General features: G+C 33.1%; 2 protein-coding genes across 24 annotated transcripts in view; both read left to right on the forward strand.

The window, feature by feature from the left end:
- LOC111057546 overlaps positions 1-22985 on the forward strand; it is a 116497-nt gene that overhangs the window by 73988 nt on the left and 19524 nt on the right. The window lies entirely within an intron of this gene.
- LOC111051191 lies at positions 9919-13472 on the forward strand. Its single transcript, XM_022337637.2, has 2 exons — positions 9919-11732; positions 12761-13472. Exons 1-2 carry the CDS (start codon positions 11588-11590, stop codon positions 13303-13305), a joined length of 690 nt encoding a protein of 229 aa, XP_022193329.1. The 5' UTR covers positions 9919-11587; the 3' UTR covers positions 13306-13472.

Genomic DNA, 22985 nt, shown 5'->3' on the forward strand with positions numbered 1-22985 from the left:
CAATGTAGAACATTCACTATTCACTCGTCCATGTTATTAGATACTTGACAATGCATTTTATATTTATATTCTCGCTGTATGCTGCTTTGTCATTGATCATAGTTCGTTTTTTTTCTCACTCAATTATTAAAATGCCAGTTCATCTTGGTAGAGAGTTGAATTAAACCTATAATATTCAAAGGAAAAGGATAGAATAAGAAACTGACTGTGTACTTCATGACTTTTATTTCATAAATAACAATTTCTTTGCATTTTTCATTTATTTCGCTAGTTATTGTTCATTTTGAGCGGCTAACTCCGATTACATATTATCAAATTGAGATTTATTGGACGAGGATGCCAAAAATCGTTAATAAGCCGGAAATAAGTTAATTTTAACATTTTTCTCAATCTACTTTATTGTGAGGTACATAGGATACGTGTATACAGTATCTAAGATGTACTTGGTACTTTTCGATTTCTCATTTATTTACATTCTCTTCTGAAATATTGTTAAACTTTCAAAGTTAGTTCTAGGAGAACCAAGGATTAATTTGTAAACGATAAAAACCATCATTACTCTATTTATAAGCTACCTTGGCTGTGGTGAATAAATTATACCCTATATTATTCACTCTGGAATTATGTAATGAAATGAATGTGACAAATTGAGTTTTGAATGGAATTTCACATGCTGAACCAAAGTTTCATAGTGATTTTTTGTGTCATACTACACTTTTGTTAGAACTTGGCTTGGTATTTTTTTCCTGTGAAACAGATCGTTGTCAGTGTATGGCGGTGAAGTTGAATGACAGCTCACTTGAATTACGGTAGCATTCCTTTATCGACAAGTGAACCAGTTTCCTGTCAAGGTTTTCTTCAACAACCAATAGAAGCAGCTGATTTTCTTTTGTGCTCTATCGATGCTTTCTCTTCAAATAAGGTGGACTCATGAATAGTGCAGGTCGCATTCAAACAAGTCTGGCTTGATTGCTCTTTGAAATTTCAATTTCAAGTGAACAGCTTGTCTGATCTCTTTAGGTCAAGTGCTCTTCAATTCAAATTATTCCCAAACTCCAACGTTCATTGATTTCATTTTCATTTAAAGGCGTTCGTATATTGAACAACTGTCTGAAATCATTATTGATTATTTTTCTTGTTGAAACGCATCATAACTTTTTCTTTTCAACGTATTATTTCAGAACATCATATTTCCACTTCAACTTTACATTCAAATAGAACTGATATTTGACTTTGGAATAGTCAAGGCCGGTATTAGAACACAACACATCGCATGTGGAATTTTTCATGCTTCATTTGTATCTCAATAGCAGGTGCATAAAATGTGTGTTAGCCATCTAGAGGCACGTCATTGTGTAGTTCACTTTGAAAAATACAAGGTCTGTCGCATTCATTGTTGACATTATCTGTTGCATTAGCATCAACAAGATTCAAAGAGAATTGTTTTAAATATTTATATTGATGAATTGAAAGATGACTGAGTAGGTACTTCAATGATATAAGGATTAGGCCCATGTGCAAACTTTCAAATACTGTATACTTGAGCAATATAGGCATTTATTTTTTTAAAGGTAGGCCTATCAGAAAAATAAAATTATAACCAATATTATAGAATGCAAACTGACAGAGTGATTTATCCATTGGTTGATTTGTTTCTACTCTTAAATCAATAGGGATTTGGACTCTGATAAGAACGAGTATTAATGACTCTTTATGAGAAGATTACATCTTCAATATTCTCATGTGTTCAGTACTTACCCATATTCCTAGATAATTGTTTATCATAAACGTTCTAAAAATATATTTTTCTCTTATATGCTTGTTGAACCCAACCGTTATTTTGTTCTTTTTGAATTACTGTGGAGCTGGGTAGGCTATATTTATTCAATTGGAACTGGAACAGAGAGTGAGAATGCACAACGAGTAGAGAAAGCATCGAATTTGAAGACAGATTTAAGTTAGAAGCGAGTTTGATTGACAGTTCGATTATAATAAAGAGATCTATTTGACTCCCATACTATAAAGTGTACACTATCACAATATAAATATGAAACATATTACTATCACTGCCATTAAGCTACAATCACTGTCCCATCTAAATACATACCACGTACCTAATAAATGTTTGCTTGCTTATGTATTCTTTTGTCAGTAATTGACTATATTTTTTGTTGTTCAATAGAAGTAAATTTATGTTTTGTTTTGATGAGCAGTAATCAGAATGTCCAACAACCAAAATAGCTATTTATGTATTAAGAGCGTAATGCGCGACTTTATCGCTCACGCAAATCAGTTATCTAATTTTGCTAGAGCGATAAAGAAGCATTACGCGCGAATTACATACAAAATTTCTTCTACAACTGCACAAACCTGTTGAATTACTTATATCTGGCGGAGTTATATTGTTATATTATTGAAAATGTATGAAAAAATAATATGTAATGTTCCTGAATTTATGGATAAACTCCTCTGGATGTGTCGTCCAACATCCAGAGAAATTATTATTATTATTATTATTATTATTATTATTATTATTAATTACCGACTTTTTAGGTTAAGATCTGACCTATTTTTGGCGAGCTGCTTATCTTCAGCTGATTAGCAAGTGTAAAGAAACTCTTCTGCGCATGCGCGAATGATTAGCGAGCGTAAAGTAAATCTACTGTGCATGCGCAGATGGTTAGCGAGCGAAAAAGTAGATTATCCTCAGAAATAAGCTGTTTTACGAGGAGAATTGAGTATGTAAATTCTTTTTTTACGTGCAGTTGTAGAAAAATTAGTTTACAATTTATTCAGTAATTCAATAATTTAGAAGTATTAATCCTTGATCAGTACTTGGTGGATAATAGGAAGAATTTTGTCAAGATTAAAATAACACGTAAAATTGAAGTAGAAATGGGTTATTGGGTGGATCATGAAGAGTTCAAAAAGCACTCTTGCTGGGATTCCAGAGTAACTAGTAATGAATTTTATTGATAGCATGAACAACTTTCAACTACATCATTATTAAGTACAAATCCTTAAAAAAGAAAAATTGAAAAACCAGATTCCTTGCCATCTCTGACGTTCCTTTTTCTGTTAATGGGACAAATTTAAATACAGTTGAATGTCAATGCTCAAATGATCTTTGGCTTGGCTACAAAGTCAATAGCCTTTCTATTCTATTCTGGAATCGTACGTAGCTAGAAAGGTACCTAGCCATTGAAGCAGTTAAAAAATGAACTCTTTTTACGATGGATGAGGTAACTAAATTGAATTTTTGTTTCTCATTTCTACTTGAACAGAATAAATTATTCTCTTGATTAAAACATTTTCTCTTCATGAGTTATGAATTTTATAATCTAATTTTATTGCTATTTATTATTTATATCGAAGGAGAATGAGATCTTATATGAAATCAGAAAGCCTCTTTCCTAAGGCAACAGGCTAAAAAAACTTTATTGTAATATTTTTCAAAGTTTTTCGATCTGTATACTATCAAGGTATCAAAATAGAAAAAAGTTTTCTCAGGAAATGTTTTTCCTATTATTACTTTTTGAAATATGAGCGCCTAAAGTTTAAATATTTGGGACAGATCATTTCAAATTCGGTAAGATGTAAATCCATGGAATTTTGAGGATAAATTAACTCTTCATGATTTTTTGATTGAATAGAAAAGGAAATTCCTGAAAATATAAATTCTTGAGAAAGTTATTCCATTTTCAAAAAAATACCAGAAATAACTCAACTTACGTTATTTTCAGTCATTTTTTAAAATTTAGGCGCTCATAATATATCAAAAAGTAATAATTGGAAAAAAAAATCCCGCGAAAACTTGATAGTATTCAAATCGAAAACATCACCAGTGAATACTTTTCTATCCGTTTGCACAACCTCAAATACCATCAGCGTGGCCGATGGTTGTTCCAAATCTTTGTAGATAGGCTACTAGGCTAACTGTGTAGAAGCGAAGTACCCTGAGCTATTCTTTTTTATTTTTTGTTTCATTTCAATATAATAAATTCATTTGTAATAAATGTTTTTTTTATATATATATATATATTCTAATCTTATTGATCATGAATCTCTCCACACTATCTCTCGCTACAGTAACCTGAAGTACACATTCCACTAAGGAAACATTCTATTATTTATTCAGTGCTGTCCACTTTTTATTAACATTATTACAGTATATCTTATTTATAGGCTACCCATGCATGTCACAATATTTTCCTTGCCTGTGTCACTTCAAAATTATTCTACTGTAATACAGTTGATGCGAATAAGAAAATTCAATTCTTTCACAGCTGTAATCGATATTAGTAACATATTCTCAATATTTTAATCCATTTAATTTTGCCTATTAATCATTTTATTTGTTCTGTTGCAGGTAAGGACTGGTTTCTGTATATTTTGCGTATGATCTGTGAGTACAGTATCATAATTTTTATGACTAAGTTATATCGTATATTATTGAAATTGAGTTATGTGATACAAATAATATAGTTATAGTATTGGACATCGGCTCTAAACTTATTATTCGAATCAAATAGTTTGAATATTACTGACTAAGTAATAGTTTACTTGACTAAAATTATAACCAAATTAAAATCCTATCATTTATAAATCAATTATTATTATTGCAAGTAATATAATTTCTTAGATAGGAAGATGAGCTCAAGTAGAACACCGAAGGTTATTAATAGAAATGTACACATTGCGGGAGTACTTACGCGTTCCCAAAACCAAAATTCAAAAACGCCAAAACCAAAAACCCCAGTTCCTCAAACTACTTTAGCCGAAAAAGTTGCTCAACTACAAAGTAGCCACACTAATTTAAAAAACCAATTAGAAGTAACTCTAAAAACGTCTGAGGAAGAAAGGTTAGGGATGGTAGAAGAAATTAAATCTTTGGAACTGATTATAAAATTACAAGATGAAGACCATAAAAAAGAAATACTAAATCTAAAAAATCAATGTAGTCTAATGTCGGAGGAAATAAAGAAACTAAAATCTAAATTTGATAATACTAAATGTATGATAGAACCTCCGTCCAAATGCAAAAAAATAGTATCTAACCTAAATGATGGGAAATGCTCTGAAAATGGTCGAAATAAAACGTACAGTGAGGTTTTGAAGACAGCAACCAAAAATATAGCTGAGGGAAATAAAGATAGGAAAGGGAGAGTTCTGCTACTGACGTCCAGTCATGGACGTGATTGCAGTGATCTCCTTGATAAAAGATTAAAAAATAAATTTGATGTCCAATGTTTTTTCAAGCCAAGTGCATCAATTAATGCAGTTGTAGAGTCAGCTAGGGAACAAACTAAAGACTTTGATGAAAATGACTATCTAATTGTACTGGGTGGCTCAAATAATATAAATGAACCTAACTTGAATCATCTTCCTCAAGTAACAGAAAAAATCAAGGAAATTGTGCCACTCAGCAAAAAAACAAACTTAATAATAAGTACTATTCCTAATAGGTTTGATAGGCCAGAATTAAATGAAGCAATCAATTCGACAAACAAATCAATCCATAATACAATCAACAGCCTAAAAAATAAGAATTCTAAACAACTGGGGATTTGTTTTCTAAATGAAAGGCTGAAAAGACATAACTTCACTAATCATGGGTTGCATCTAAATCGATCTGGCAAAGTAATCTTTTGTAATAGATTGGCAGAGCTGATTGAAAGCCGTTTGCAATCCTCTGGTTTAAAAACAGTCAAAAAAACAAATAACGATTTTTTAGTAAATTGGCTCAAAACAGGGAAAGGGAAATAGCTACAAATGCTAGAGATAGAGTAGCACAAGATGGTAAGGTTTTTAGTATTTATCATCAAAATATTCAGTATCTTCGCAACAAAATTGACAGATTAGAAGTATTTCTTAAACAGGAGGATCCTGACATTGTTATTTTCACAGAGCATGGCTTAAAAATAAAGGAAATGAATCAAGTTAGGATTCCAGGCTACTCACTGAGATCAGAATTTTGTAGAATAGCTCATAGAAGTGGTGGTGTATGTATATTCACTAGCAATGCTAAACATACCCAAACTTATGAACTGGATTTTGTTAAGAGATTTTCTGTTGAGATGGATTTAGAGGTGACGGGACTAAGGTTAAAAATTGATGATCGATTTGAGGTAGCAGTGTTAGGTATCTATAGGTCACCAAATGGAGACTGGCAAAAATTTTGTGAGCTGCTCCATACACTTTTGAAAATTACAACTGCTCGTTTCACAAATGTTATAGTAGTAGGAGATTTCAATACCGATTTTGCCAGGCAGGATAAAATGACAGAGGATATTAGAGATATTATTAATATGAATAATTTAGAATTAAGGTCCACGAATATACAAGAGTAACTCGAACTTCACAGACAATTATTGATAATATCCTCACAAATATAGAAGGTTGTAATGTCAGGTTAGGTAGCTCAGATCTATCAGATCATAACTATCAAATTTTAGATGTTAAGTTGCAGGGCCAGAATCCAAGCAGAAAAAAAACTTTTGTGAAAGAAATTCAGCAATATGAGCTAGGAAATATAAATTGTTTGAAGCAGGAACTGCTTCAAGAAAATTGGAGTAGTGTTTATAACAGTTGTAACCTAAATTACAAATATAAGCAATTCATTGATACTCTAAGATTTCACATTAGTGTATGCTGTCCAATAAAAAAAGTCAAAGTAAAAAGTAAATTAAACAAAGTAGATGAATGGATAACTGAAGATATTCTTACTCAAAGAAATATTGTTAGGGAAGCTTATGAGGAATTTAAATTAGTGAGGGATGTTCCGAGTGAAGTCAAATACAAATGTCTAAAGAAAAACTATGCAAAAGAAGTGAGGAAAGCTAAGTGTAAGAAAACAGCTGAAATATTAACAACTAGTACCAATTTTAACTCTGCTGTTTGGGAGGTAATTAATAGAAATAGGAGAGCAGCTCAAAAAGATACAGTTACTAATGTCCCTAGGATAATCGATGAACATGGAAATCATATGGATGATAGTATAGACATTTGTAACTTTTTCAATAAGTATTATCAACAGGTTGCATATAATCTCCAAAAGTCACTGAACACTAATACTTATAATACAACTACATTAAATGCTGAGCCAATTGAAAAGGTATTTAAATTTCATCCATTATCAAGAGATGAGTTGTCAAGAATAATAAAAAAATTGAATAACAAAAAAACAGTAGGATTGGATGGGGTCTCAAGCAAAATTTTAAAAGAATGTGAAAATGAATTACTGGACCCTTTATTGCATCTCCTTAATACTTCACTAGAGCAGGGTATTTTCCCTGATGATCTGAAACAAGGAAAAATTTTGCCAATTTTCAAGAGCGGTGATTCTGAAAGAGTTGAAAATTATAGACCCATTAGTATTTTAAATGTAATAAGTAAAATTTTTGAAAGAGTAGTTTTAAATAGGCTATTGATGCACCTGGAAGAAATTAATTTCATATGTGATGAACAGCATGGGTTCCAGAAAGGGAAATCTACTAAGACTGCAATAGTATCCCTTGTTGAAAGACTAATAGATATAATAGATTCAGGTGAGAAGGCAGCCGCAATATTTCTTGATTTATCCAAAGCTTTTGATTGTGTGAACCATAGAATATTATTGGAAATACTAAAAACTGTAGGTGTGAATGGTATAGAACTAAAATGGTTTGAATCATATCTCATAGGTAGAAACCAGTGTGTTGAGCTTACCAAGGTGGATGGGAATGAAATAGTAAAATTAAATCTCAAAAACTGGAGGTCCAGGCTGGAGTACCTCAAGGCTCAATTCTGGGTCCCTTACTGTTTCTGTTGTATGTGAACCAATTACCAAAAGAGTTAAAAGATCACAGAGCTCTGTTGTTTGCTGATGACACATCGCTTATCTTTAACAATTATTTATTAGATAGTCTAGAAATAAATGCTTTTACTGGAGTACAGTCAATTTTCCAATTCTTGAAGCAAAGGCAATTAACAATAAATAGTAAGAAATGTCAATTCCTACAATTCAAAAGTAAATATAATTCAGTAGAGGATAGAGAAATAAATGTGTTTGTAGAGGAAAATGAATTAGACCAAGAAGAGAAAGTAGCATTCTTGGGAATTTTATTGGACAGGAAATTAACATGGCATCCTTACATTGAGAGGATATGTAATAAGATATCATCTGGGGTATTTGTCCTGCGGCAGCTTGCTAGGCTGAATGATAAAAAACTACTGTTAACTGCTTACCATGGACTTATACTATCTCATATTAGGTATGCTATTTTAGTATGGGGTAATTCATCTCAACAAAATATGGACAGGGTGTTTAAGATTCAAAAGAAGGCACTCAGATGTATAGAGAAAGTGAATAGGTTAGACTCTTGTAGGCCTTTATTTAAAAAGCTTGGTCTATTAACTGTGCCATCTTTGTATGTATATGAAGTTGTAATGCATGTGAAAACGAGTGGTGTGATCCAGAATTCAGATGTTCATGAGTATAATACGCGAAACAGAGCAGATTATCATATAATGGGTCACAATAGTAGGTTATTTGAACAAAAACCAGATTATATTGGTAGGAAATTTTATAACAAGCTACCTCAAATCTTGAAAAGTAACGATGATTTGAAGATTTTCAAAAAACAAATTAAAAAATATTTAGTTGATAGAGCTTTTTATAGTGTACAAGAATTCCTTTCAAACCTAAACTAGGTTGAACTACTTAGTGTTAGAATTATTATGTAATAACATGACTTGTCTTATACTCCATGACTGGAGTCTTTAGGACGTAATCTTAAAAAAAAAAAAAAAACTGTGACTATATCAAAGTTTTTATTTACTAACAGTAGTCTGAATCTTAGAATTTTATTATAGCTTTACATGTGGAAAGCATTGATTGGACTGATCAGTCTCTCAAGTCGGAAGGCTATGTTATAGATAAGATTATGTGTTTAAGGAAATTATCCCAGCTCTTAGGCTAAAATTCACATTGAGAGTCTTCAGAGTAGCCAAATAGCTTTTCCGACTTTTATAAATCTCGTTTTCAAATCTGTTCCTAGTACAGAGTGAATTCGCTTTGAGTTTCTAGATGGTATTGAGTCTGGAAAAAGAGATAATAATGGAAACGGAAATAGCTCATCGATTTCACGGTTCGGCGTCTACAGATTCCTTCATTAAAATTTATTTTTGTCCTCAATGCCTAGATAACTTCAGCGATTGTTACATCAACTCCTATTGTGAAAGCATGACTCACCAGATAATAGTCTAGGTCAAGTCTAGACTTCAGTACTCTTCAGTTTTTCTCTTGACTGGTTTTCTGAAGTTTGTAATATTATACCTTTCAATCGACCCTTTATTTCAAAACTTGGTATTGTCATTTCCACACAACACTATATCTGGATCAATACAGCTATAATGTTGTCTCAAATACTGCCAGGCATTACTTAAAGTTTCAAATAATTTCAAAGTTAGGTTCACTTCCCTAAATGAATGTCATTCATTTTTTTCAAACTTCAAATGTCAAACAAAGAGAAGGATAGGCTAAGCAAAAGTAAGATATTCTACTTGAATACTGTACTGTATACAGGTTTGAATGTGTTATTGAAGTAAAACATTGTTCACAGCTGCACATCACTGCGATTAGCATCACCGATGATTTTCAGTTAACAAAAGGGGGGTCCGGGGGTTCCAGTTGGTGCGTTTTTATGCCATATCACATGAAAACAAATTTTCCATTCAAGTTTACTTGGTGTTCCAGTAGGCCATTTATTATTTCGATTTCCCCTTGAAAATGTCATAATCTATGAGTTTTTGATTAAATAAAAATAATGGAATGGAGTAGAATTTTAATAGCCATTCAAAGATTCAATTGTTTTAAAAAATAGTGATTTTGCAGAAAGCCTACTCATTATTAGATAACAAGCTAGAATGCTTCAATAAATTTTCCAGTCAACTTTAAATTAAAGGCTTGGTTTTAACTTGATTAACAACTTGTTCAAATTTTCATGATTTCTACTCAAGTGCTCAAAATCACATTTTTTGGGTGGGCGATAAAATTTTTTTAATATTATTAGGAAGTGTCCCACCTTTCCACGAAAACTACGCCCGTTTATCATAACTGTGAAATTTTGGGGGGATGGGGGGTACTCTCTAGAAGAAGCTGCAGCAAAGCTGGAGGTTTGTTTAAGGATATGCATTAAACTGGATAAACTATAATCAACTATAACAATATAAGCCATACCGGTATTAATTTTTTTTTAAATAATAGATGGTAAAAAAACTAATTTTGAAGTGGTATCTGTAGTTCCTCTAACCCCTGCTATCTAGACAGTACACACTAGAGACTAGACAACTCACTGTCTATAAGAAAATAGCTTATAATTATTAATAATTAATTATCATTGCTATTGCAGTGTTATTCTCTCATCCCTTATATATTTATCGACTCACTTAGTTACAATATAGCAAAAATATGGCATTATATACTCATTTTTTTGGCTGATCCAGCCACAAAAAATTTAGGATTCATTTCGGGGGGGATAGATCCCCATATTCCCCCCCCCCTGGATGCGCCTGGACACTGACTAGTCATGTCCGTCACAGCACGCGGGACGATCGTTAATTTTAAAATTTTCCCGCTTAGAGCTTAGAAATTGTCGGGACGGCCTAGAAATAAATGTCCCCGCTCCCGCACACGATTCGCACCGGTATTTTAGAGTGGTGTGGTTGTCGGAACTGCGCGACTAATCACACTAGTGCTCTGCGCAAACTCAAGTCACTTCGATTGAGCAGGACAGTCCCGTATCCCCCTATCCGTCCCCCTCGTATTAAAATGCCAGTTGCTTTGTGGCATGGCGTTCGCATCGCATCGCAGCTGTTGATGGGTTGATGCGTCGTCTGCTGTGTTTCCTTTCATTTCCACTTGCCTGTACTATTTATTATAGTCGCCCATATTCTCATTAGTTTTAATCCTTTAAAAGTCTATTCCCTTTTTATTTCTCACTACGACTAACTTAGTGCTTTGAAGGTTTAGAACATAGTGAAATAAACATGTTTTTGTGAGGTGTCTATTCAAATTCAGGAACTGTTAAAGGGACTGTCAACTATTCTACAATAGTTTGTAGTTGGCCTATATAAGGTTGACATTCTTTGGAGTTTATAATTTATTGAGACTCTGTATCGCCATATTTCTAACAATATATATTTTCTTTCCAAGTATATTAGGTTGACATGTCAAATGAAGATTACTCCATGTATATTGTAGGATCAATTTTTAGGTTATAAAATAAGTGAACTTTGACTTATTGTTTACTTGTGAGGTCGTTTTTTTTGTATTAAGACTGAATAGGCTACTGTAGGCTAGATTTTTTGTCAATCAACAGTAGTAAAATGTGAAATGAGGCGTTAGATTAGTGTTTATGGGTTATCAAAATTGATTATCCTATGATGAGCCTTGCGGTAAACGGGAGCGGTATGTGATAAGTGCCCTGACGGGACGTTATTCACTGCTAACTGACTGCGGGAAACGGGCACGATGCGGGAGCGGACTTCGCGCACCTTATTTTGCGGCTAACTAGAAAATATAATTTGCAATTCTCACGATTCAACCATGACGAGCCCGTCAAGCACTGAACTTTTTTTGGAAGTCATTTATACATTTCCGCTGTTGTACGACATCAACCACAAGGACTATAAAAACGTATGGAAGAGGGATAAGATTTGGGAGGACATTGGCAAGACACTTGATGCTCCAGGTAAGTTTCAATGAAATATTTTAGTAGTAAGCTAATTCCAGGTTTAATCAAATCTATTTATAATAAAAGTATAGCAATAAAGTTATAAAAGTTATAACACGAGTATAGGGTAGAGTGCCAAAGAGAGGGAAGTTTTTTTTTTGCTGAGGGTGATCCTCACATGAGCTCTAGGCTTGAGCGTGGGTAATGAGACAGATGATGATGATGAGAGATGAGTGGACCTACAGTTTCAGCTGGGTTCCGAACCACCGGGATTTTACAACTCATGATCAGAGGAGCTGGCTCAAACGGTCACCCTTCCAACGGGAGTACCAGGCGCATGATTCATGGTATCTTATTAGTGACATGATTAACCTACCACACAATTTGGGAAGCTCCATTGTTTGCATAAGTCCTTTGCCGACTGTGCTTAAATTCCCTGTGTGGTTTCAGGGAAGTAATTACAACCTTTGTATTGTGGCATTACAAACCTCAAGAATCATACACATTCCAAACTCGTATGTCCAATGGGTTATTATGGGCAAATATTCTGTGGTTGAACCCTGAAACACTCACACAGACATTGGTAATATACAGACATTTGGTAATGTACCTTAATATACTGATTCCATTTGCCTTAGAATATCTGAAAGATAAAAAAGTAAATTCGTATGGCTTTTGTTGGTGGGGAGTCCCTTGCGGGAAGGTCCCACCGCCTGAATATATAATTTAAGCCGTCAATGGGCCTTACGACTGTCATACTTCAGCCGGGACCGACAGTTTAACGTGCCCATCCGATAACACGGGAGTGATCTGGTTAAAAAAACGTTTGGTATTGAGAGGGTTTGAACCCGGGATCTCTGTGCTGCTACGCAAGCACTCTATCCACTAGACCACGGATCACTCCATCTGAAAGATGATGACCAATTATAATCATAAATGAATATAAGTATTTTCCAGCACTACTGTCTTGTGTTGAAGAATTATCAGTAAACTAGTCTTTTGGTAGCTAAAATAAATGTATTATTAAAAACGTGTTCTATTTCTAGGTGACGAGTTGAAGAAAAAATGGAGAAATCTACGGGACACATATGTGAAGTATCTGAAGGCTACCAAACCTACCATTGAACAAGCAAAAAAGAATTACAAAACATGGACTTGGGCTACTCAGATGGAAAAGTTCAAACCTTACCTTGGAGCAGAAAAGACCAAAGTATCTGACGACAGAGATGAATCCTACTTGGGCCATGTGCTTGAATGTGAGTTGCTGGAAATGGACAGCCCTGGTCCTTCCTCCGAACCTCCTTCCAAGAGAAAAAAACTGGTTCATTCCCCTACATCCATCAGCAGAAATATTGAAAACGTGGCTCAATCACTCGAGAATGAAAGTCAAGTCAATTTCGATTCAACAGACCATTTGATGTTGAGTTATTCAAAAACAATAAAAACTTTTTCTCGTGCCAGACAGGCAGGGATAAAATTGAAAATTGCACAGTTAGTGAATGAAGCTGAAATGGAGCAAATTCGAGAAGACGAACAATCTGCGCAATGCTTCTCGTCAGTAGGCAGCTGGGGAAATTTGCAAAAACGCTAATGAAGAGCTTAACGAACGTCAGATCAGTGTTTATAGCTTACAGGGAAAATTGTAGCATCATTACATCAGATATTGTGTGTGTGAAGAAAATTAAAACACAATTGTAAAATTCTAATGTATATGTGATTAAGTGCCTCAAATAGAGAATAGTGTTTTTAAGTACAGAAGAATCTATTTTTTTGTTCTCGCTCTTCATATGATGAGGTATGTTTGTGATGTTAATCCACCATATAATTACTGTAAGAAAATTTAATTTGTATAGTCTGAATAAAACTTGAGCATTCAGTCAACCTAATAAACGCCGTTGCCAGATTTTGTGGAATAATTGAGACTTTTTCTCATGCAAGCTCATTTATTCTCAATGTGACAACACTGTCCCATTGTAATGTATGTATTCAATCTGACAACGCTTCATCGGCTAGCAATGCTGTCACATTGAATGTATTTAGTCATATGGACTTGCACGATAAAATCTTAATTTTACGCAATCTGGCAACGCCGATATTTGATTAACTGGAAAACCAAATCTCATCTTATATCCAGACTATAATTTGAGCGAACAGTATTTTTCCTTCACCTACTGTCTAAAGTACTTACTTTACTCCCTGAAACATAATACTAAAGTGCCACTTTTTCGCTCTTGGTAGTAAAAAACAGAAAAACTCCCTAGGGAGGAAAAGTGACTCCATTTAAATAACATGGGAAGCATCTCTATTTTAAAAACTTACATTGTAATAGGTTAGAAGGTCTAAGCTCAGATGAGGAGGCATTTGTTGCTTCAGAGTTGCCAGTCATTGAGCCAACTAAATTCAATACCTCAACCAGATTTGATCAACATATGAAATATATGTCTGTATGCTAAAATTATTACAAACTTCATATCACTATACTAAAAATGTATAGCTATTTTTTATATTCCATGCTATTCAAAATACCAGCCAACGAATATTCCTTAATATTAAACATCAAATTTGAAACGGGAACTTCATCATAGCTGTAGCTGTGTCATTGTTGTTACAACTTTTGCCGACAGATAGCGCTGTCGGAGGAGAACTGTGATTACAAGCCAGCTGTTTCTGTTTACTTTTTATGTTTTGTTGTAACACATTGTTTGGTCACGTACGTTTTTAAAAATTATTTTATTTGCAGTTTTTATAAAAATGTAGGTGGAGGAAAAATGTTGTGTATATCACAAGTGAAAAATGTTTTTTCTCCCTCAGGAAAATTGTTGCCCTCGGCTTCGCCTCGGGCCTCAAACTTTTCCCTCAGGGAGAAAAAACAGCACTTTTCACTCTAGATATTCAAATAACTATTTCTTGATAAAATAATCCTTTTTCTATCATTTTACTAAGTTTATATTGTAAAAAGAGAATTATGAGTTGTTGGAAACAGTTTCAATTTATTTTCGACTTTGTTGAACCATAGAGAAAAGAGAGCTTTTCATTATTCGTCTATGCTTTTACTAACACTATCGTTTCGGCTAGTGCCCGAGTCGGTGTGAAAAGTGCAGTTTCCGAAACGATTTTCCCGCTGACAAATCTCAACTTGGATTGTAGGGACTGTCCGCTCCCGCTTACCGCGTCGGTCTTCGCAGGGCCATCAATGATTTCATCAGGAATAAGATTGTTTTTATAAGTTTACCGGCTTGTAAACTTGTGTTGAAGTGAATATTGAAACCTTTTCAACTGGTGAAACCCTACATTTGACAAAAATGAAAATTCACCAATTGAAATCTATAGCCTATTTGCATGTGGGCTGATGAATACGGTACTATTTTTTAAAACTTAAAAAATGTCAGTAGGCTATGAATGGAGTAATTGACCTTAATTGACGACTTGTAAGGTGATTTTTTCCTCATCGTATCAGTTTGAAAATCAAGAACCATGGTAGTAAATCCTCTCCCTTAATTCGCAGTAAAAAGCTATAACTCACAATATCACGTTATGTATAAAATTTATTTATCCTTTCAACCATATCAAGCAAGACCAAGTTTTAATAGTATGCAATTCATCATTGAAAAATGTTAAATTTTGGTTTAGTTCATGTTAATAAAATAGGCCTTATTGGCTCACAAAATTCATCTTCTTTTCGACGATTCAATGAGAAGAATATACTGTAATGTTTCTCAACACTTATGAAATTGAGTCTTATTTTCCGCGGTGAACCATGAATATCATATTACGCTGTGCTGATATTTGAAACTTTTGTTATTGTCGAGAAAAAATGTCGAATCAGTTTGTCAGAAAGAATACTATGAAATTGTGGGGAAAATTACAACTTTCGATTCATTTCAAATAATGTTTATTGTATAAAACTTAGTTTAGTCGAATTTTCCAATAATCATGTTCGGCCTATAGATTTCCATGAATGGTGATAGAAATTGTTTAATTTTGTGTGCTGCAATTTTATTTGTGATAAATCACGTTTTCCATAAACTCATGTCAATTTCCAAGTTTTTAACCATCGATATTGTTCATCATTTGCAATTATTCAACTGGAATTATCAGCAATTTTAATCAGCTAAAGCTAATTATTAAAAAAAACTACATGTTTCTCATCGACGGAAGAAGAAGTGCCGAAGAAGGTCTTCAATGGGATGAGACATAAGTTTATAAAGCAATACAACATCCTTATGTTCAAATAATTTTGGTTGTGAGAAATTGAATTCTTATATAGATAGCCTACTGGCAATTTGAACAAAATACAGATTATGCTTTTGTGCAATTATGCAATTTTTATGCAATCATGTGGACAATTGGAGCTTGTTGAGAAGCTATGTCAATAGGAAATTATAAACATTTTTCAATAAACCCATTAAATTTTACTAGTTTAATAACTGGGTTGTAAACGATATTACAGTTAGTACTTAGTAAACGTAAATTGTTTGCTGAGAATTTCCAGTTGAAAAGAATGTTTTAATCGCTCTGCTTGATCTATGTCTGTGACAGTAGAATGTGAAAGCGAAACATAAGCTATTATGTCCCATGGATTCCATTCCACTTTATGTAAGATCGTCTTGCATGGTGCATTTTAGGCTGCAGTCTGTTGCTCGGTAGGATCACATTTTAAGAACTGTATCCTTTTATCAATATAGAGGAAGGTAGATTGTGAAACTCTTCAAATTTGCAAATATCGGTTAAAATTACTTTTAAAGTGCCTCAACGGCCTGTTGTTTTGTGCATCAATTTTGACAGAAGTTTTGACATTTTTTATATTCAAAATTTTAAAATCTGCTTTTATTCTATACGGTCTTGTTAGTCTAGAACAGATTAAAATTTTATTTCAACATTTAAAATATCTTATTGCCACCAATTGTCTTATTTTATATAGAGACTCACTGACTTAATACATTCTATGAATCTTGTGGTTTGCGGAACTAATGTTCAAGTGTTGTATAAGAGAATATTTTAGCAAATATAATTGGTGCTTAACCTTGAACACTCTCTATCACCAAACTAGGCTTGTCTAAAATTGTTCCATCATTGTCTAAAATTATTTTTCAATTATTCAATGAATCCTCTTTGCTCATCTATCTAGAACTTGAAGTGAATGATTTCGTTGCAGAATAATATCTAGATACTAGATACTCCACCATAGTTAGTTTGAAATTTTAATGCTCATATAGGTGGACATATTTTTTTCCTGTTACAATCAAGTTGGAAGTATTTTATTCTATATAAAACAGTCCTTGTCTAGTCACTCAACCAATGTATACTTGAGAAGCCTACTATATTGAATTGTTACTCTTTATTCTATTTTCCTGTAAATGAGTCAAGGTAGACTATTCATATGTAACCAAGATGTTGATAAAGAAAGGCCTCTAGGAATTTGAAAAATACTTCTGATAGAAAATCAATAATCGGCCTAAATATTCCATTTCAAATTCACAGTTCTTTCTCTATTCATATTTGGCTTTCATTTAACATGCAAATCTAGCTTTGTGATGTCGTTTATTAATACGTTAGTAAGGAAACGTATGTTTTAGAAACGGTAGCTATAATATTAAGTAAATTAGTTAACATCAAGTACCGTAAGTTATAGCCTATTGATTATTAAATTTCATAATAATTTTTTCAAGCACTGTAGTTCTTATCAATCTTGTTTTATTGCGTGCAAATATTGATACAATATACTAACCTATTCACGTTTTCTTTATCTTTTGGTTTAAGAAGTAGCCTATAGGGTGTAACTTGGGCTGAGACGTATCACTCCAAAAACAAAGAATTTGGAGACATATAACTCCATCATTGTTGTGCAGCTACCTTTGTTAGTATGTCACTTGGAATGTTTCCAGCCTGGCTGTTTTGTTCCGTGACACAATTAATTACATTCCCATTCCAAAGGTGAATGAATGGTCCAAGGCATTTCATTATTATGAAGATGAGTAAGAGAATGAAACGTGACATGAGGAATTTTTCAATAGCACTGTGGCTTCTTATTGTTCTGTCATTCTTGAATCTTTCAGAAATCACAGTTCAAAAAGTAGAACCGTTCTGATTTTTCTTTTAAATTTGCATTGTTGATAATGAAACTTGTATTTGTCAAAATGAATAACTTGTTTGAGCATTCCCGATAGGAAAAGCTTATCTTATTTGCTGTAACCTTCATAAATGAATTAGAGTTGTCCAAAAAACGTTATAGATTATTTCTTAACTACTATAATATAATTATGACAAAATTATAACGAACTGTATTACACAAATACACATTTTGCTCCTACATGCTCCTGAAATACATTGGTTTAACATTGAATTATCTTCCTTCATTAATACTCATGACAACTTTCAATAACTTTTGAGTTATGTATCATTCCCAAAAACAAATATTATAAAATACAGTATTTAGATTACTCGTCATTTTTTCTGTTTCTTCTTACATATTTCTTGGGTGTGTCGAAAAATAATTCATAATAAAAAGTAAGAATATTATCATGTTAAAAAAGGAATGTTTTCCTGTAAATAATTTACTGACATCTTTGAAAAAGAAATATTGATAGAACTATATCGATTGGAATTTTCATTTTGCCTTGATGCCGGGCATGTCTGGGAGGAATTTTCGATTGGCTCATGTGACATTCTTCCATTGTAGTTTGTTTGTCAGCTTTGAATGGGACTATCGACCCACTTGACTATGAGGCTTTTGTTCTAACATGTAGACAACGTCTTTAAGGCAAGGAGAAAAGGGTGACAGCTTGATCAAGCTGTAGTGAGATTCACTTGATCCTGTCAGCAGCGGTTGAATGGGGAGCTTCAATGTTTAATCATAAGGAATGCTGACAGTTTTAAGTTGATGTAGCTATAGTCGGTGGCAGATTTCTTTATGAGTGAGGATGCAATTAGGCGTCGATCTTTCGAAGAGCTGCTTCTATCTTGAAAAAGATTAACTGCATCTCCACAAAAAAGCTCACCGATCTTCTAGCTGCTAGAAAGTGTCATTTGACATTTTTATTTTCATCCGAATTACACGGTTTTTAATCTCTCTTCATCATTAGTGCTATCTTGCAAACTCAGCTAGATGATGCAGTGGCATCTGTTATTGTTGAAATGCCAATTTCCAAATTGATGAGTTTGATCTATTAGCAACAAGTCACAAAATTACAATGGTCATGAAATGATAAAGGAAAAGGATACCTACGTCTAGAAAATGGTTGAAGCATGGCATATGCCCATTTTGAAATATAATGTTTAAAGTTTTCTAACTGGCAATCTCTATCAAACTAGTATTGATATCTTTGTTGGAAAATGTATTATCCATCTAAATCTTAAATTCGATTTTATTCCAATTCCCACCAACTAATTACTATAGATTACAAATGCAATGCATTCTCTGATCCAATAAATTCTATTCATAACTCCACTACAATTTTCATCTACTTTTACCTGATGCTAAGGCTAGCTTCACACGCTTTCGGTTTCATTCGGTTCGGTTCGGCTCGTTACCGAAAACGAATGAGGCTTTCACACATGTCAGGTTTTAATTCGTACGGTTCTAATTAGGTATTTTCTTCTCAAACACAGCTGTGTTTCGATTTTCACAGTTCATGCTGGTATATTTAAATATAACAGTTGGTGTTAAATTGTAAGATGTTATTTCTTGAACAACAAAATTTTAAAGTTAATTAAAAATTGTGAATTATTTGAATAGTTTCTTTTTATGTTAATTTTGGAAGTTCAGAGAGATTATTTTTTAAATTGAAAATTTGTTCCTTGTTTTGACACATGGTATAAAAAACTTCATCTCTTCTCTCCATTGATGAAATCATGTAATATTCGTGGAAAAGAAAAATAAAAATTCTCCCTAAGTTTTAATTTATATCTTTCATATGTTTTCAGCAAACTATTCATTGAGAAAAAATGTTTTCGCCCCACTTGGATGTAATGAGCTGGTTTACGTGCGTCATATGGGGGCCGAAAGTGATTGTTTTCTGACCAGGCCGGTAAAATTTTTACGGCCCTAGGGCTGTAAAATAACCTTGAAGTCAGCTGATTCTGATTTGATGTGAACTTTGTTTACAAAATAGTTTATGAAACGGAATCAGTTTATGCTTCTAGAATTGAATAAAGTTTTTGCAATAAGATACTATCATTTTATTTGGATGGATAAAATACAAATGAGATATTATATATAAACTATTCAAATTCAATTTTCAGAGTATAATAGAATCTAACCTCAAACTTCCTAGTAAAGCGTTTGTCACGGAACATGGTGGATAAACGGAATCATTTTATGCTTCTAGAATTCAATAAAGTATTCTGTAATAATATACTATCATTTTATTTAAATGAATAAAATACAGATAAGTTATATATTATAAACTATTCAAATAATTAGATTTTCAGAGAAGGATAGAACGTCTAACCTAAACTTCCATTGACATTCAGATCACATCAGATTGGCCAAATTTCAAGTGTGCTAAAACAGCTGATCAAAAACTTTTTCAAGTGTGATAAACCAGCTGATCAAAAACTTTTCATTATTTGTGTTTATCATTCAATAATAAAACATTTATAATAATATCATCTTATTGTCATTTGGAAGAATAAAAAGTATAAACTCAACCTCTTACATAATTGAACATAATCTTTTAGGTTATCTAGACAAATCAGAATAAAAAAATAAAAATACTTGGACAATTTCTTAATATTCATTCAGATTACCTCAGATTTGCTAGAGCTATGACCTTCCACTTTTGCTTTCGGAAGTGCTTATAGTAGACAATGAGAATACTTATTAGTCTCATATATATATATATTGTTTATTTTTCAGTGTGGCGAAAAATAACGTTCTCACCATGGGCAAAAATGTTTTTCCGGCTCTCAATCTTTTCTAGTCCTCGGCCTACGGCCTCGGACTTGAAAACCGATTTCGAGCCAGAAAAGTCTCATTTTCGGCCCTAGGTGCGAAATATACTATTTCCTACAGTTACGTTGAAAAGTGGCCATTGCTGCACTGATTACAGAACGCAAAAAATCACTTTTCGCCACACTTGGATGTAATGAGCTGGTTTACGTGCGTCATATGGAGGCCGAAAGTGATTGTTTTCCGACCAGGCCGGTAAAACTTTACAGCCCTAGGGCTGTAAAATGACCTTGAATAACAGCTGATCGTGTCCGATCTCACAAAAATCATAGAGAGATAATCTCATAATGACTGTAATAATCTATATAATTATGTATCGTGAATCGCGGTATTATGTCTATAATAATATATTTTATAAATTACTGTTTCATAATTTAATATTTATTATTGTGTTTTTGATATCAAACAATAGAATACGATGATATATCTCCATAGCCTCAACAATATAATGTTGGCTACATTGTCCATTGTCAGAAAGGTATGTATCGCAAGTCTTTAAAAGTGAAGAATCGAATTTGAAATCAAAGTACAATAATTGTATCAATATTTAAAAGTGAGGTAGAGTAATAATTGTTTCTTTTTTATTATCGAATTCCACTTCTTAATGCAATACAATCAACAATAATAATAGGAAAATACAGCAGAGATCTAAAGTTTAAGTAAGCCTACTGGTGAAACTCAGCCTTGACTAAAATATTCCTAGTAATTTTTCCGTAATTCATTATTAAAACTTTTAGATAATTTTTCTTCAATATCAAACCATATAGAGAAAACATTAGGCCCACTCAAGATTGAATCTTGGAATGTTTTCTCTATGATTTAACTATTTTCAGAGCAATATTTTGTTGTGAAAATGCCGGCAAACCGGCTTCAAGTTTGCCGGTATAGGCTACACTATATTATAGTAGCCTACATACGTTACCTGACTTACAGGCCAATTCGATCAAGAGATGCAATGGCCAAGAGTGTAAAGGCGTGTACTCAAAAGCTCAAAGCTCAGTGAATTACAAACATGATCTAGGTTCGAACCTCAGTCAGTGACATTTTTTTTTGTCGATGAATTTCGACTTTTATTAGCTATTTTTATATTAGTTACCGTAATTTAAATTTCAATCAATTTTTAGATATATTTTGAGACAAAACTGTGAAATATGCAATTATATTAATTTTTAATCACATTATTTCAAAATAGTAATGAAAATTCTATTCATCCATCTATCCATGAGATATTGCACCAGGCGCAAAGCGCGAGCTATAAAAATTCAAACAATTATTCGAAATATTAATAGTATAAAAATATTGTCAATATTGTAAATTATTAATTAGTAATATTGAAATTAATTGACAGTGAAAGTTGTCATAACCAAGATTCAAACTATCAAAATAGGCTGTTTGAATTTTATTTATTTTTTAATTTCTTATATATTGGGAAGTTTTTTTTTGGTGTGGCGAAAAAATAGCGTTCGCACCATGGGCAAAAATGTATTTCCGGCTCTCAATCTTTTCTAGTCCTCGGCCTACGGCCTCGGACTTAAAAACCGATTTTGAGCCGGAAATATCTCATTTTCGGCCCTAGGTGCGAAATATACTATTTCCGCTCTAGTACGGGAAAAAATTTTCTGCACTCCAGATTTGCAACATGGCAATGCAAAATACTTAGTAGGTTATATGGAGCAACAGTGCAGCAAAATCAAAATGAAGTTGGTAACAGTGACTGGGCTGCTATAGTGAGCAGAGGTGCAACCAAGCACAACGAGCAAATTATTAGTATTAGATATTATAACCAAGGACAACGAGGACTTTAGGATTTTAGGATTAAGGTTTTTATCAATAATAAAATTACACAGAAAAACATTTGATGCATTTCAGGCAATTTTACCCATAATTACCCACTTTTCATATTCAATGGTAACTGTAGGAAAAACTTAATGTGAAATACGTGCGCAAAGTTCCTCTGCTGCACTCAAGAACCCATTCCGCCCTCGCCTTTCTTTCGGTGCAGCAAACTGTCACTTTGCGCACTAGTTGCACAAATAACTATTCTGTGAACTAACAGAAATGAATTGACCATATGATTTTGACTTGGAAATTTTTGAAAAAGATAATCACGATATCAGGTTAAAATATAAACAAAAAAGCGTGTGTAAAAGACTTTGTTTTTTCCTGTTTCCCTAGCAACGAACCGAACGGAAAGTGTGTGAAAGTAGCCTCTCGCTAGCAACGAATTGAAACCTGATGGAATTTATTAGAGTCAAGTGGGCGTTCGGTTCTATGCGGTTTTCTATTCGGTACCGAATTCAAACCGAATTACCGTTTCACAC

This window comes from Nilaparvata lugens, chromosome 2 (assembly GCF_014356525.2).
Source record: "Nilaparvata lugens isolate BPH chromosome 2, ASM1435652v1, whole genome shotgun sequence".
In the NCBI taxonomy this organism is placed as follows: Eukaryota; Metazoa; Arthropoda; class Insecta; order Hemiptera; family Delphacidae; genus Nilaparvata; species Nilaparvata lugens.